At 38.1% G+C, this 14,792-nt stretch overlaps 1 protein-coding gene across 1 annotated transcript; it reads left to right on the top strand.

The window, feature by feature from the left end:
• The first annotated feature begins 3,584 nt into the window (after positions 1-3,584).
• LOC107669258 (frizzled-10-B-like) lies at positions 3,585-5,649 on the top strand. Its single transcript, XM_016461439.1, has one exon. The coding sequence runs from the start codon at positions 3,771-3,773 to the stop codon at positions 5,511-5,513; it is 1,743 nt and encodes a 580-aa protein (XP_016316925.1). The 5' UTR covers positions 3,585-3,770; the 3' UTR covers positions 5,514-5,649.
• Positions 5,650-14,792: the final 9,143 nt, after the last annotated feature.

Genomic DNA, 14,792 nt, shown 5'->3' with positions numbered 1-14,792 from the left:
TCAGCTGAGGCTGAATGTGCAACGGCACGGGTATCCCATTTAAATTATGTCTTGGTATTACATGTATGTTTTAAAAGCGTCAATCAGTGAGCTAATGAGGCCGTCTGTGTGCTGCATACAGCGCTCTGATATGTTACACATCCTGAAAGGCTTCATTATTAGCAAAGGCGTTGAAAAGGTGTTTACATATCAAAGCAAGGGAAAATGATGATATGTATGTACATGTGATCATCATTATTAACAACACCAGGGTTAAACGATATGTCAAACAGGCATTTATTGAATGAAATATCCTTTTATTAAACCGGCCTAACCTTGTTTACTGGTGTTAATTTGTCTTCCCGTATTGTCAGACTGGTCTGTTGGCTGGTTTTAGGGAGGTTTTGGGCTCTTTGACTAAGGTTAGAGACCAGCTTAAACCACAAAACCTACTCAGGCTATTTTCAGCAGGGATGTAGGCTGAGTTTGCCTATAATAGTGTAAGGTCAAACTGTTAGGTAAGAATACAATTTGTAAGGTCATGTAAACAACTCAAATTGGGTATATTTTACATTTGGCAGACAGTTTATTGCATAGCAGCATATATTTGCAGTTCATGGTATACATTTTATCAGTTCCCTGGGAATCAAACCCATGACCTTAGTTATGATATGTCATGGCAAAATTATGTTTTTCCATAACTCTCAAAATAATTTACCAAATTTAAAAATTTGAGGCAGCAACTTAAATTGAATTAGGTGGATAGAGCAATGCTCTGTCGTTTATGCTAAAGAATACCAGGTGAATGTCATAAACCTTTTAAACAAAACCTGTTTGACAGACTGTTTATATTTTGACATCCAAATGAAACAAAAACGATTTCAAAATCATATATAAATGTGTTTTCTTGAGTTATCAGGTTGTATAATGTGCTGATTTTACCAAAACAACTTGCAGAAGACGAGTAATTTATAATACAGTACTGCAATACCAAATTTCATGAATCATTTGAACCAATTTGATTGAAATTACTGACCAAGATGACCAATTTGCATACTAAGTAGTGCTCGGTATGGCTTTGAGTGTATTATATTAAGTTTGTTAACATCTATGAGGGACATCAATAGTGATTAAAGTGCCTGAGACTATCTCAGTAAACTGTCTCACCCAACTCACAGTAGGATGGGCTTAGTTTCATTTCTGAACGTTAAAAAGCACTTTACAAGCTGTCATAAAAAAAGCTCTTAGAGTGTTCTGACAAAGATCTCCAGAAAACCGCATGGTCATCAGGTGTTGCAAAGATAAATCATGGTTTTACTGGGTAACATGAGAGCGCACTAAGCTATCTGGTATCTCTTGCTCCATGAGGCCCTGTGCCTTCTTCATAGCTGCCACATGAGATTTACCAACAACAGCTAGCTCATGCAAAGATAATTTTCACCATCTTTTTGAGCTGATGTAGCTGTAACATGAAGTACACGTCTTTTTCAATATCACTGTTGAGTGTTTTATATTACTGAAAACAGTCAACAGAGCATTAACCCTCATCCCTACTTACATAGTGACAGTTGAACTCTGACATGTCACCTCGACAATGCCAATACTTTAACGCAGTGTGCTATGAGAGCTGGCATGCATACAAGCCCTTGAGGACTGTGCCATGGATACAGCCCTGAGAGCTAGGCTAAGACGAGGCCCTGGCTTGCCAGCCCTTAGCGCCAGCATGAGTCAAAGATGAATCCACTAAAACAAGACTGAAAAGCTCTTTGTCTAAGAATTCATCCTTAAGGCATTTTTATCCTGTACTCATGCAAGTATTTACGATTGATAGCAAAGGGTGAAGAATGGAAACTGCCATAGCAGAAGTTAAGAATGTATTTTATGTCATTACACACTAGGGTTGCCAACCGTCCCGTATTTTGGGCCTAATTGATTTGTCCCGTATGTGACTTCCCTTGTCCCGTTTTTTGACTGCTACGCTGATCTAACCACTGACTGATACAACAGCAGCAGTACTGATCACTTGAGAATGATCACCGACACATGTCATCATCCAATCACAGCCCCCCTCATGCAGTATACGTTAAGTAAATCAGAAATCGTGAACATAAATGTTCGAGGAAGGCTGTGCAATCCTCTGCCGCTCGCGCTAACGCCAATTCCGTCCGTGTTTTCACTTCAGTAAATCAGTTTTAGTGAATACAAACTACGTGATTATTTTCATGAGTCCAACATCCCGCCGCGCAAGAGACGTGATCAGTAAGGGAAGTCGTCTTTCACTATTGTAATGTTAAATAGAGAAAAACATTTAATATTTAAGTAACTAGCATAATTCTTACCTTGGACCTTATTCTTGAAAGGCAAAATGACCAATAAAAAGGTGTCAAGCACCAAAAGCAGCCCATATTAAATCTATAAGCTGTCTTTAATTGAAAAATACGCATTTTCATGCATAGGCCTACTATATGTGTGTGTGTGTGTACAAATTTAATGGTGTGCCACCATTCTAAAATAAACTCCGTAGGGAACGACATAAATTAACAGGTCTAAACGCCAGCCATCAATCACTTTGATGAAAGTGATATTGACAAATGTTTTTGATCATAAACTATGACAATTCTCTTTTTTATTAATAACATCTCAAAAGTCACATGGTTTCACTTTGTCATTCAGATGCATGGGGTGAGAGTTAAGACACATTTTAGTTCAGTCAACAATAAAAAAAGCGAGGGGAATTTCAAGGAATAAAAACTCTCTCTTCACTCTCTCTTCCCACAATGGTCGGAGCGTGAAAATCGTCAGTTGTAGAGGAAAAAGGGGACACATCTTGACTGGAAAGCCACTGAATCCTTTTGGTCGTCCTCGGCGAGAGATTTCTCTCTGACTTGCACCGAAAAGTGTACCGTAAACCATAAGAGGGATTTCGTATGGGGTAAAAAAAAAAACAACAACAACAACAAATGGCCAGTGAGTAATTTACTGTGATCTTGTGGTAAAACGGTGACGAGGATTTGAGGTCTACACAGCCAGTTCCGCACGGTTTAAGGATAATCGGTGTGTCAGTTTGGGCTTTCTTATGTAAAGCAGCTGTCTTTGAAGGCGGATCTTTTGGCAGGTTAGTTCAGGACGGTGGCGGAGGAGCTCAGACACAGACCGCGCGCGAGGCAGAGAACAACTCTTGACGGAGAAACGGAGTGTCTGGAGACGAGCTGAAGTGAATATTCACACGCTTACCGAGCGGATTCATTTCAGATTCATTTTCAGATGACTGCGATAAAACGACGCCGTAACTTCAGTTTGGTCAGTTTGGATACACTTTGCGGAGGATGAATGTGGAAAGTAACGCGAGAGGAAGTTGAAAAGTAAGTATACTTTCGTGAGGGAAACAGACCGTCAACATTATCTCACAGGAGAGGACCATAAGAGCTTTAGAAGAAGGAATTATCATCTGTGGACTGGGAATTGAACATAAATTGTGTAAACCTCACTGTATGGTTAAAGCTTTCTAACACTTATCTATCTAAAGATTTTTTTTTTTTTTTTGACAGATAATTACTTTTGAGCTGAACTGATTGTTTGGAATCTGAGTTACTGACTCCGTTTGATTGATTCACAAAGGAAAACAAGTTTTCTTTTCTACTAATTCATCCTCACCTCTCTTTGGGATACAATAACTTTTTTAGTCAACCAGCTAAAATTATAAAGAGCGACAATGAAGCAACTTTTCAAGTAAAAATACAGAGCTTTTTTTGAAAGACAATCATTGCTACATGAATTAATATTGAAAGACAATGTTTGCTGCCACTTTTGGACTCAGCCTTGTGCTGCTGTGCATGGCCGGGTTTTCTTCCGCTATCAGTTCCATCGACCCGGACCGGCCAGGTGAAGGAAGATGCCAGGAGATCGCCATTCCACTCTGTAAGGACATTGGCTACAACTTGACAGTTATGCCGAACTTAATGGGACATGAAGATCAAAGTGAGGCGGCCATAAAGCTGCATGAGTTTGCTCCGCTGATTGAGTTCGGCTGCCACAGTCATCTGAAGTTTTTCTTGTGCTCGCTCTATGCTCCCATGTGCACGGAGCAGGTATCCACACCCATCCCAGCATGCCGAGTAATGTGTGAGCAGGCAAGGCAGAAGTGTTCTCCCATCATGGAGCAGTTTAACTTCCACTGGCCTGAGTCACTGGACTGTTCCAGACTGCCAAATAAAAATGACCCCAATTACCTCTGTATGGAGGCGCCCAACAACGGCACCGACGAGCCCCCGAAAGGCTCCCATACTCAGCCGCCAGACTCCCGACCCCCTCGGCCAGGTAACAGCCAAGAACTGCCGATAAAGGAGAGGGTCGGTAAGACGACATGCAGCAACCCTGGAAAGTTTCATTACGTTCAGAAGAGCGAGTCCTGTGCCCCCAAGTGTTACTCAAACGTCGACGTGTACTGGAGCCAGGGCGACAAGCGCTTCTCCATGGTGTGGATTGCCATCTGGTCCATCCTGTGCTTCATCTCCAGTGCCTTTACCGTCCTCACCTTCCTCATCGATCCACAGCGCTTCAAGTACCCCGAGCGGCCAATCATCTTCTTGTCCATGTCTTACTGCGTTTACTCGGTGGGCTTTCTTATAAGACTTTTTGTGGGGGTGGAAAACGTGGCCTGTGACCGTGACAGTGGCGTTCAGTACATCATCCAGGAAGGCTTGGAAAGCACTGGCTGCACTATAGTCTTCCTCATTCTTTACTACTTCGGAATGGCCAGTTCCCTGTGGTGGGTCATTCTTACTCTCACGTGGTTCCTCGCAGCTGGAAAAAAATGGGGTCATGAGGCCATTGAAGCCAACAGCAGCTACTTTCATCTAACGGCATGGGCCATACCAGCAATTAAGACCATCATGATCCTGGTTATGAGGAAGGTAGCGGGCGACGAGCTCACAGGGGTCTGTTATGTGGGCAGCATGGATGTCAAAGCCTTGACAGGTTTTGTTCTTATTCCCCTCTCTTGCTACCTCATTATTGGCACTTCCTTTCTGCTGTCAGGGTTTGTGGCACTCTTTCACATCCGTAAGGTCATGAAGACCGAAGGAGAGAATACGGATAAGCTGGAGAAGCTGATGGTTAGGATCGGCGTCTTCTCTGTGCTTTACACGGTCCCTGCCACTTGCGTCATCGCCTGCTATTTTTACGAGCGTCTCAACATGGATTATTGGAAGATTCTAGCAGGAGAGCAGAAGTGCACTGAGGACAGTAAGAGTGGCGAGGAGTGTGTGATGAAGAGCTCCATCCCAGCTGTGGAGATCTTCATGGTTAAGATTTTTATGTTGCTGGTGGTGGGCATCACCAGCGGCATGTGGATCTGGACCTCCAAAACGCTGCAATCATGGCAGAATATTTTCAGCCGCAAACTTAAAAAGAAGACGAGGAGGAAGGCAGCATGTGTTTTCACAGGAAGTGGACCTTACCTCAAGCCTCATCCTGCACTGAAAGGACATAAAACCAAGTACGAACCGGCAGGTCCTCCTGCTACCTGTGTATGAGCTGGGCCTCTATACACAAACAAATGGCCAAGAAATTAAGTAAATGCTGGACTTAAATTAACTGCTTTCTAAAGAGACAAGCCAGCAAAGGACACAACAATGCTCGTATTTATATTATGCAAACTTCAGATGCAGCGTCCCCAACAGGTTTTTTTAGTTCTTGATGCTTGTACTACATCTGAAACTTTGCATAGTTTGGGAACAGTTTTGTGAAACAAATAAAAAGTGAGCAAATCCATATTGCTGTCATTTGGATGCCTGTATCATGTCATGTGCAATAGTTGTTTCCCTTAGTGACAGAGAGAAAGGGACTGTAGGGCTGTAATTAAAGACAATGAAAGGACTCGACAAACAATGGGTGTGAATGGCTCGGGGAAAAGCGGCTCCTCCGTGGCGTAGTCGTGTGGCTTTTCTATGGAAATGAAGGCCGTGTCAACTGCACAACTGCACTGACATTGGAGTGCAGCTGCTCAATAAGGCCTCGGCAGAGAATGAACTGCCTATTTTTAGGCCTTTTCATGGAACAAAGTAAATCTTTAAGCACTAAATATTGCCAACACAAAGAGAGAAACTTGTTATTTGAGTTGTTTTGTACAGTCAGTTCATGCTCTCTGGTTTGTTTTGTTATACCAAGCTCTTTTTAATGTCCTACATACATTTGTGTATATTTCTAAAGGTTCATATTTTATAAGAATAAATAAAACATTTTAGATTTAAATGTTTGAAATGAAAAAGCAAACGCTTTTATTATTTGTGTTGAGTTTGAAAAGTTTTTCTCTATGACTTTCTTTTTTCTACAGAACACAAAAGAAGTCCATACAATGACAGTCAGTGGGGTTCACGACAATACTGAACCCAGACTTACATTGTATGGAGAAAAAAAAAAACACTAAGACATTTTTCAAAATATCTTTGTGTTAGAATAAAGAAATGTCATACATGTTTGAAACAACATGATGATGAGTAAAGGATGGCAGAATTTACATTTTAAGGTGAATTATTCCTTTAAGTTTGCAGACGCTTAATCCTTTGGGTTAACATTGGAGGATGAGCAGCATGTACTCGTCAATAGTGATAATCTTCCCATGTTCCTATTTATTTTACAAATATCATAAGACAGGAAATACTGATTTTATATCCAACCTCAGGCCTCAGCTTCATGCCTGATTTGGGCTTTGGCTTTTATATTTGTGAGTAGAGCAGGGTTAGTTAGAACACTCACATTCAGACCTGTGATTCCCACAATGGCTATTGAGAAATAGTAGATCAACGAGTTGCGGTGTAAATTGGCATATATATATATATATATATATATATATATATATATATATATGAACTTTAATGACATCAAAGATTTCGTCATGGGACTTTCGTTTGAAGGACCTTTTTCACTTTTTAAAATGCCCTGGCTTTCATATTCCTATCTTATTAAAATTAACCTATTCACTTTTATGTTTCATTGATAAACAATGCTAAAGCAGAGGCTTTAACGTTTGTTTTGTTTTGGTCTCCAGGTTTTGCTTTTTTTTTTATCTCGGTTATATTTGTAACATCAAATTGGGTCATTTTTGAAGTGTTGCCTTTGATTTAAGAGTGCCTTTTTCACTGTTGCAGAGTGGATCGCTAAAAAGTCTGTTACCAACAATCACACATTAATGTTCTCTGTGCTTAAATCTTTTTAAACTTAATACTAAACTTTTGAAACCACATCAACAGTGGAGACATCAAGTGAAGACTTGAAATCTCAGGTTTTATTTGTACATCTATCTGTCTATCTATCTATCTATCTATCTATCTATCTATCTGTCTGTCTGTCTGTCTGTCTAGTTTGAATATCTTTTTATGCCTCCTTAGCACATCAAAGTGTACTCATAATTTTATGGTGTTAATACCTTAATACTGGGTTGACCTGAGAAACTCAGGTTCACAGTACACACAGTGAGCCTTAAGGTTGTTTGTCTAATACAGAAGGATATTTTAACATTACGCCCTTTAGTAATCTAATGACATCTGTCATTAGCTTGAATCCATAGAGCACATTTGTTTAGACAGGTGAGGCTGACCTTCAGGCGTTACACGGTTAGATGAAAACCATAACATGCAACAAAAAAGGAAAGTACATTTCTCCCATTACATGCCCTACCATGTCTTATAAGCTTCTGTTTTTCCTGATGTATGTTTTTGATTTGGTTTAAAATTATTTGTGTTAGGAAATGAGAAATGTCTTTTAAAAATCAAATGCTTATAAAATGATCACATTACTTAATTTGTAAAAAGCTGTTTATTTTCCCTAGAAATGCACACACCTAGATTCATTATCAGATGTGTTTTGATCTGTTTTCTTACTTAATGTGCTTGTTTTGTAAATAAATGTACTCTGAGTATTCATTTGGTATTTTAAGTTCAACTTCATGTTGACTTTGATCTGAAATGTTCATACAGGAAACGCAAAAATAGAAACTTATGCTTGAGGTGTTTTTACTAATCTATTTCAAATAATTATTGTAAACCAACTCATTCATTCTACCTTCTTCAAAGACAAAATGAAATACATATATATACTGTATATATCCAAGTATTAACTGTGACGGTGAATCAAAGAAAATATTTCCATGTAGTTTTTGTAAAAAATTTTAAAGCACACTAAGCCCAAATACAACAACCAGCAAGTGGCGAATGGCAAAGATTTATTAGGTCGTCATCTATTACATTTTCAGTCATTAAGAGATTAAAGATTTAAGATTTCTATTGAACTGGTTGATAGCCTCTGAAAATCTTTATAATTGTTGCTTTATATCTTTAGAGAAACTATCTTTCTGATAGTGTTTTTAGACTGCTCTTTGATCCATCATCATTATTCATTCTCTTTCAGAATGCACACAAAATAAATAAGTTTGTTATTATTTTGGAGTTTTCAGCAATTTGGCAACTAACATCAACAATATAATGCCCAGACAGTGGCATGAGTTTCACTTGAAGGTTTCAAAAAAAAGAAATCCGGTGCACTACTTTTGCAACATTACAAATTTTGTTAACAAAGTTTCAGTCAACTGACTTTCCTCAGGCCTACAACACATGCAAAAAATATTAGCAAATTTAAAAACAGTACTTACCGCTGTTAATAGTTACACCTCCAAAAAATATATAATTATATATATATATATACTGTATATATATATATATATTCATTTCACAAACTATGCCATTTTGACTTTTAACTTTGATAAGCTTCATTAAAAGTTTGGCATGCTTGAGTTATGAGAACCTTGTAGAGGTTAATGCTTTATTTTCTGCCATTTCATTTCATACTAAACTATTTTTAACAATGACTATGTATCTGGATATCACTGAATTGTCATAATGTCAGTCCAAAGAAATGCGGCAACAGTTCTTTTAAAGAGATCCAATATGCACTTATTACACTGCCTTGACAGCCATGTGATTAAACCAGTACTGCTGCATTACTATGTGTGTGACTTCTGGCAAACGCAATTGAAGTTCCAGAAAAAGTCACACACTGGGGTGAAAATTAAGGGAAAGCACATGAAACTCACTTTGTAGGATCTGCTATACCTGTATTTTGTCCTAAACTCCTAAAGTAAAATGAGTTTTGTTTCAAAACAATCAAGCGGATAAAACAGTTAGCAGATACACATGTACATACAGGTGTGAGCATTGTGTGATTGAAAGAAAAAAGGTTAAAGAGGCAAAAAAAAAAAAAAAAAAGGCCTCGCGAACAAACGTGCCGCTTTCTTGTTTTCATCTGAGAGCCTTTTGGAGAAAAGTGGCCCTTTGCAATTATCAGTTGTGAGACTCATTATAGAAGAATCTGGAACAATGGCAACACTCCCATCTGCCCTGCAGCAGGGGCACTTTCCTTCCCTCTTCATTCCTGTATTCTTTCTCACATTTTCAGTCAAATATCATAAGCGGCCACCTGCAATCAAACACCTTAGAGCGGTATAAAGCCACAGACAGATAGAGAATAAGATTATAGAGATAAGATCTTCTATAAAAACAAACAGCAGAGATGTGTGTGTATTTACGTCTGTGTCTATGTGCTTGATGTGTGTTTGTGATAGCGAGTGTGTGAGCGAGGCAACGCAGGGGTGTATGTGTGTGTTTGCATGTCTTAAATTGCCCTTTGATGTCTGCACCTCATGGTAGAGGTGGAGGACTTCTTGGGGAAAAGTAAACAACAAGTGACACTTTTGTAAACACTCAGATCACATTGAAACTGAGTACAACCACCCAGGTCAACCTGAAGAGTCTATTTTTACCTTGCATTTTAATGTTTATTGCATACTTTAGAGCTGTTTTTTTTTCTCTTAGAATAAGTTCTGTGTCTCAGAAATGATGTGGAATGTGGAATATTAGAACTGGAAAGTGGAATATTGATATTCAGAGCGTGACAGAAAGACTAAAACCACACACAATCTGGGAAAACAAATCATAGTTAAGACATTTAAATGAATAGTTCACTCAAAAATGAAAATTCTGTCATTATTTACTCACCCTTATGTCATTTCAAACCCATATGTTTCTTTTTCTCTGGAACAGAAATGAGAAAGATGAAGGGCTGTGAATCACTACAACTGGAAAATTTAATCAGTGAGTTGAACGGAACTGAATCAGTCTCAATGAATCTCCAATGAATCATTAAGACCAGTTTTGTAAATTTGATAAAACAATTAATTGAAACGATTAGACTCAAATCATTGTTTAAATCAGACATTACTTATTTCTTATGCCAACTTAATAAATTAGTGAATCATTCAGATCGGTTTTGTGAATTTTGCATATACACACACACACATACTTGCATTTGTGGTTTATGGGGGCTCTCCATAGGGGTAATGGTTTTTATACTGTAACTGTATTTTCTATCGCCCTACACCAACTCTACACCTAAACCTACCCCTTACAGAAAACTACTGGCAATTTTTGAATTTCATAAAACTTTTGTTCGGCATTTTTTAAGCCTTTTGTTTTACGGGGACACAGGAAGTGTCCTCATAAACCATGTTTACGTTGATATACCCATGTCATTATACACATTCGTGTCCTCATAAACAATATATAACAGTACACACACACACACACACACTTTTCTCTTTTAAAATTTTTCAGTTTAGTTTTCAGTGTACAGTTACATACTTTGTCAAGCATTTTTGTACATATTTTAACTTTTATGACACATACACCACAACCTCAAACCTTACATTTTTTAAATACTACAATATTGTGATGTATTGTATATATATATATATATATATGTATGTATGTATGTATGTATGTATATGCATGTATGTATGTATATATGTATAGTTTTACAGAACATCAGCAGCAGCAATAATACAAAACAATGTTCAAAAAATAATTTATTTATAACTCTATGTATTGTGCATTTATCTGCATTTTACTTTAAATGCAGCTCATCTAATACAATTTTAGAGTCAGAATTATTTGTTTTCAAAAACATGATTTATCTAGTGATATGGGGATTTATTTCCATAGATAAATAATAGAAAATATTTATCAGCAATTTCTTCTTAATGATTTTGAGTTTGAAAATATGTGTGTGCTTGTGTGTGTGCATCAGATGGAAGCGGGATGTCTTCCATGGTGACTTAGCAAAGCATGATTGTGGGATTGTAAAGGTCTAATCTGCCCCCTTTCTAATCCTCCCAAAACACACAACACACACACAACACACACACACACTAATCTGCACCTCTTTCTAATCCTCACTGCAAAGTGCCCAGATAATGAAAAGCCATCTGAATTCCAGAGCTCATTGCTGCTTATGGAGGAGATTAATCTCCATGCTCCACACACACACACACACACACACACACACATATGAAAAGGTCTTATATGTTCACAAAAACATTTTCTCCCACACAGCATCTTTAGGTAAACCCACACACATCTTTCTGACCATATAATCTGTGCTACACCACTCAACCACTCAGGATATCCACGCAGGAGCAAGTATACATGCAGTATTTGTGATTTACTGCTGACTTATACAGTGCTGGTCTCATTTTTGTCATGCTTGAACAGACACAGATGTGCAGAGGAAGTGTCAGATGATGGCAAAGGCATCCCGATACTCAAACAGTAGAACAAGCAAAGCCAAGGTCATGGGTTCAATTCCCACTGATTGTAAGAACTGATAAAAATTTGAATGCAATGTAAGTTGCTTTTAATAAACTTGTTTGTGAAATGCATAAAATTATTGTGCCTCCCTTCTACTACTACTACTACTACTACAAAAAAGTGCAGAAACAGTTTTCACTCAGTAATTGCTTGTATGTCACAGTTAATTAGAACAAAATGCAAGTAACACATTGAACTGAACATGAGATTTTAATAGTTAAATAGTAGTCTGCAATAATATTTCCTCGTAAAACCTGCTCCAATAATCTCCAATAATTATAAAATAATAATATTTTTTTACAGTTTAGCTTAAACCTACAACACTTTAAAAAATGTAGTTGTACACTCTAAAAAATGCTGGGTTGTTTCAACCCAACTTTGGGTCAAATATGGACTAACCCAACTGTTGGGTTAAATTTTTACATTAAATTTTTAACCCAAAAGTTGGGTTAGTCCAAATCTGACCTACAGTTGGGTTGAAACAACCCAGCATTTTTTAGAGTATATGCAAAAAAAAACCCTGCATACTGACATCGTTCAAATTATCTTCAGGATGTGTGAAACATGATTATTATTATAGTTAAACTAAAAGTAAAACCTTAAACTTTTATTAATTGAAATAAAATAAAAAAATATGTATAAAAACATTATTTCAGCTAGATGCCAACATTTACAGTTTTTCTGAATTGCTAAAACACTAAACCCCAATCTCTGAACCAAATTCTCACTAGCTTAAACCAATTTGTCGAATAAAGCACTCTTTCTGCTAAACCTTAAACACGTTCAGACAGTTAGGCTCTATTTGCAAATGTCATGCACTCTTTTTGCAAAACTCTAAGCACATTCTCATTCACTTAAACACTTATCACACCGTGATGCATTTGTGCTGCAAAATGCTAAACACAAGCGGCAAAAGTTAAATGCATCTAAAGCATTGTACGAAGTATGTTGGGGGCTGCTTAAAATTTGCCATTACATTACTTGTGATGTGGATAAAGTCCTCAGGCCGGACTCAAGCACAAAGACATGATGCTGAGACAGAATGAATCTCTCATTTACACTGATTTTACAATTGCCCAACTTACAGTATTTGAGTGTACTGTAACATGCTATTCATTTAGAGATTTAGTTGACCTTTTTGGCCTTTGCAGTTGGCAGTGCGTCACCGCGCGTCACTCCCGGATAATCGAAAATGGGCAAAGAGGCGGGAGCTGGGTGCTGAAACCATGCCCACCTAGCTCGACGCCGGCAACAGCAGCGGCAATCCACCTGTCACTAAAGTGGCCACGCCCTTAATTATGCAGACCTTTAAGGCTTAAAATAATTTAAACAGATGAGTTATACAGTTTTTTACGATTGCTTAAGCACCATTTTGAAAACAGGGCCCGGTTTGTCAAAACACTACACACAATTAACACAACCCTACACCAAAGTAGCACAACACTTCAGATCATTTGCAAAATGGAACACTTTTGTCAAAACTATACACAAATGTGCTTACAGTTGTGCAAATCTAGCCTTGTGTTTTGCTCCTTGAGTGTAAGGTTTTGCTAATTGTTGGAAAAGTTTAATTTTAGTGTGTAAGCAATCGTAAAAAAATGTAAAAAAATTCACCCCCTCACAGTTGTCATGAAGGGCAATTTTACAGTTTTTCTCGATTGCTTAAACACTGTCACCAGGCTTTTGAACTAAGATTTCAAAACCATTATGCCATTTATCAAAAAGCACACCCATTTCCCTAAACTATAAACACTATTCCCCTTTTTGACACATGAATCAGATTTGTTGAACTGTCACTGCAAAACTCTACACACAAATAACTTAATTTCTCATTGCCTAGACCATGTTGTCATTTAGAAAGCACTAGCATTCAATATTGTTCACTCAAGTCAGCATAGCTTGAGCTCAATTAGCACACAGTTACCCACGTGGAAACACTAAGAGTCAAAATGTATCACACACCAATCAGAACCTTCAATAGATAGATAAAAGAGCCCAAGTCAGTTCATTCAGTTTTAGAACAATGGATCCAGAGAGATGTGATTGAAAAGGTCGAGGACACCAGAGAGGAGGAGGAGGAGGAAGAGGATGAGCAAGAGCAGTAAGGAGTGAAGGAAGAGGAAGAGGAGGAGGATGAGGATGAGGATGGGAGACAAGGAGTCTCAGATGAAATTCGTGCCACTAGTTGACCATGTCCTTGTCCATGGTATGACTATGAGGGAGGATAGGCAATGAGTTCAGTCAAACTTAAGTTGCTTCACCGTCGCCTCGATCATAAGAACCTTCAGGGAGCAAAACAGGTAGGTGTACCTCAGTGTACTCTACTGTAACTTTTGAGTGCTGTACTCTGTTACAACACATGCATCAAATTGCCTTACATACAGATAGAGTTTCTGTCTGCTTCCATTTTGTAAAAAGGATGTTACAGTTACAGTAATCAGTACTTCTATTTTTGTAGGACACAGAGACGATGGAATGGAAGAAGCCTGACTAGACATTTCAGCTGATGCCAGGGGTGGATCAGGCATGCAAGAGGATTTCCCCTCCACTACCTAGCTAGGGCCAGTATAGCCTGTGATGTTGATGAGATTCTCTGGCCTGACCCAGAACAAAGATGTGATGCTGGGGCAGAATATTTTTTGTTGTTGTTTGGTGTATTGTACTGTACAGTACATTAAGGAATAAAAAAATTTGCAAATGTTTACACATGTGTTCATTATGTGAAAAGTTCGTTGAGGGGGAGAACCACAAGCAACATAACTTATTACTGGTTTTTGGTTTTTGTAGTATTGTTTTGAATTTATCTCACCAGTGTGTAAGACTATGTTGTAGTGTGTGTGTTTTTGAGGGCTTGTCTGTGATGTCTGAGGGAAATGTGTGGTTTTTCAGCAAGAGTGAATGGTTTTGAGTGTAGAGCTTCATTTTGACCTGAAAATAGGATGTTTGGGGAATTGGGTGAGACGTTATGGATTTGTGTTTACTGTTTTGAGAATATGAGGCATAGTTTCAAGAAATGTGTTTAAGCAATCGAGCAATCGATCCTAAAACTGTAATATACTGCATCTGTGCCAGCACGTGATGTAATAAAACTGCAGCTCGTTAATAAACTTTTTTTTT

The sequence above is a fragment of the Sinocyclocheilus anshuiensis genome, unplaced genomic scaffold (genome assembly GCF_001515605.1).
Source record: "Sinocyclocheilus anshuiensis isolate Anshui unplaced genomic scaffold, SAMN03320099.WGS_v1.1 scaffold404, whole genome shotgun sequence".
NCBI lineage: Eukaryota > Metazoa > Chordata > Actinopteri > Cypriniformes > Cyprinidae > Sinocyclocheilus > Sinocyclocheilus anshuiensis.
The sequence above is the reverse complement of the archived record's forward strand: the minus strand, read 5'-3'. Positions and strand labels throughout refer to the sequence as shown.

Bases quoted from the DNA above. Each gene is read 5' to 3' on its own strand.
- LOC107669258 (XM_016461439.1), top strand. From the start codon at position 3,771: ATGTTTGCTGCCACTTTTGGACTCAGCCTTGTGCTGCTGTGCATGGCC.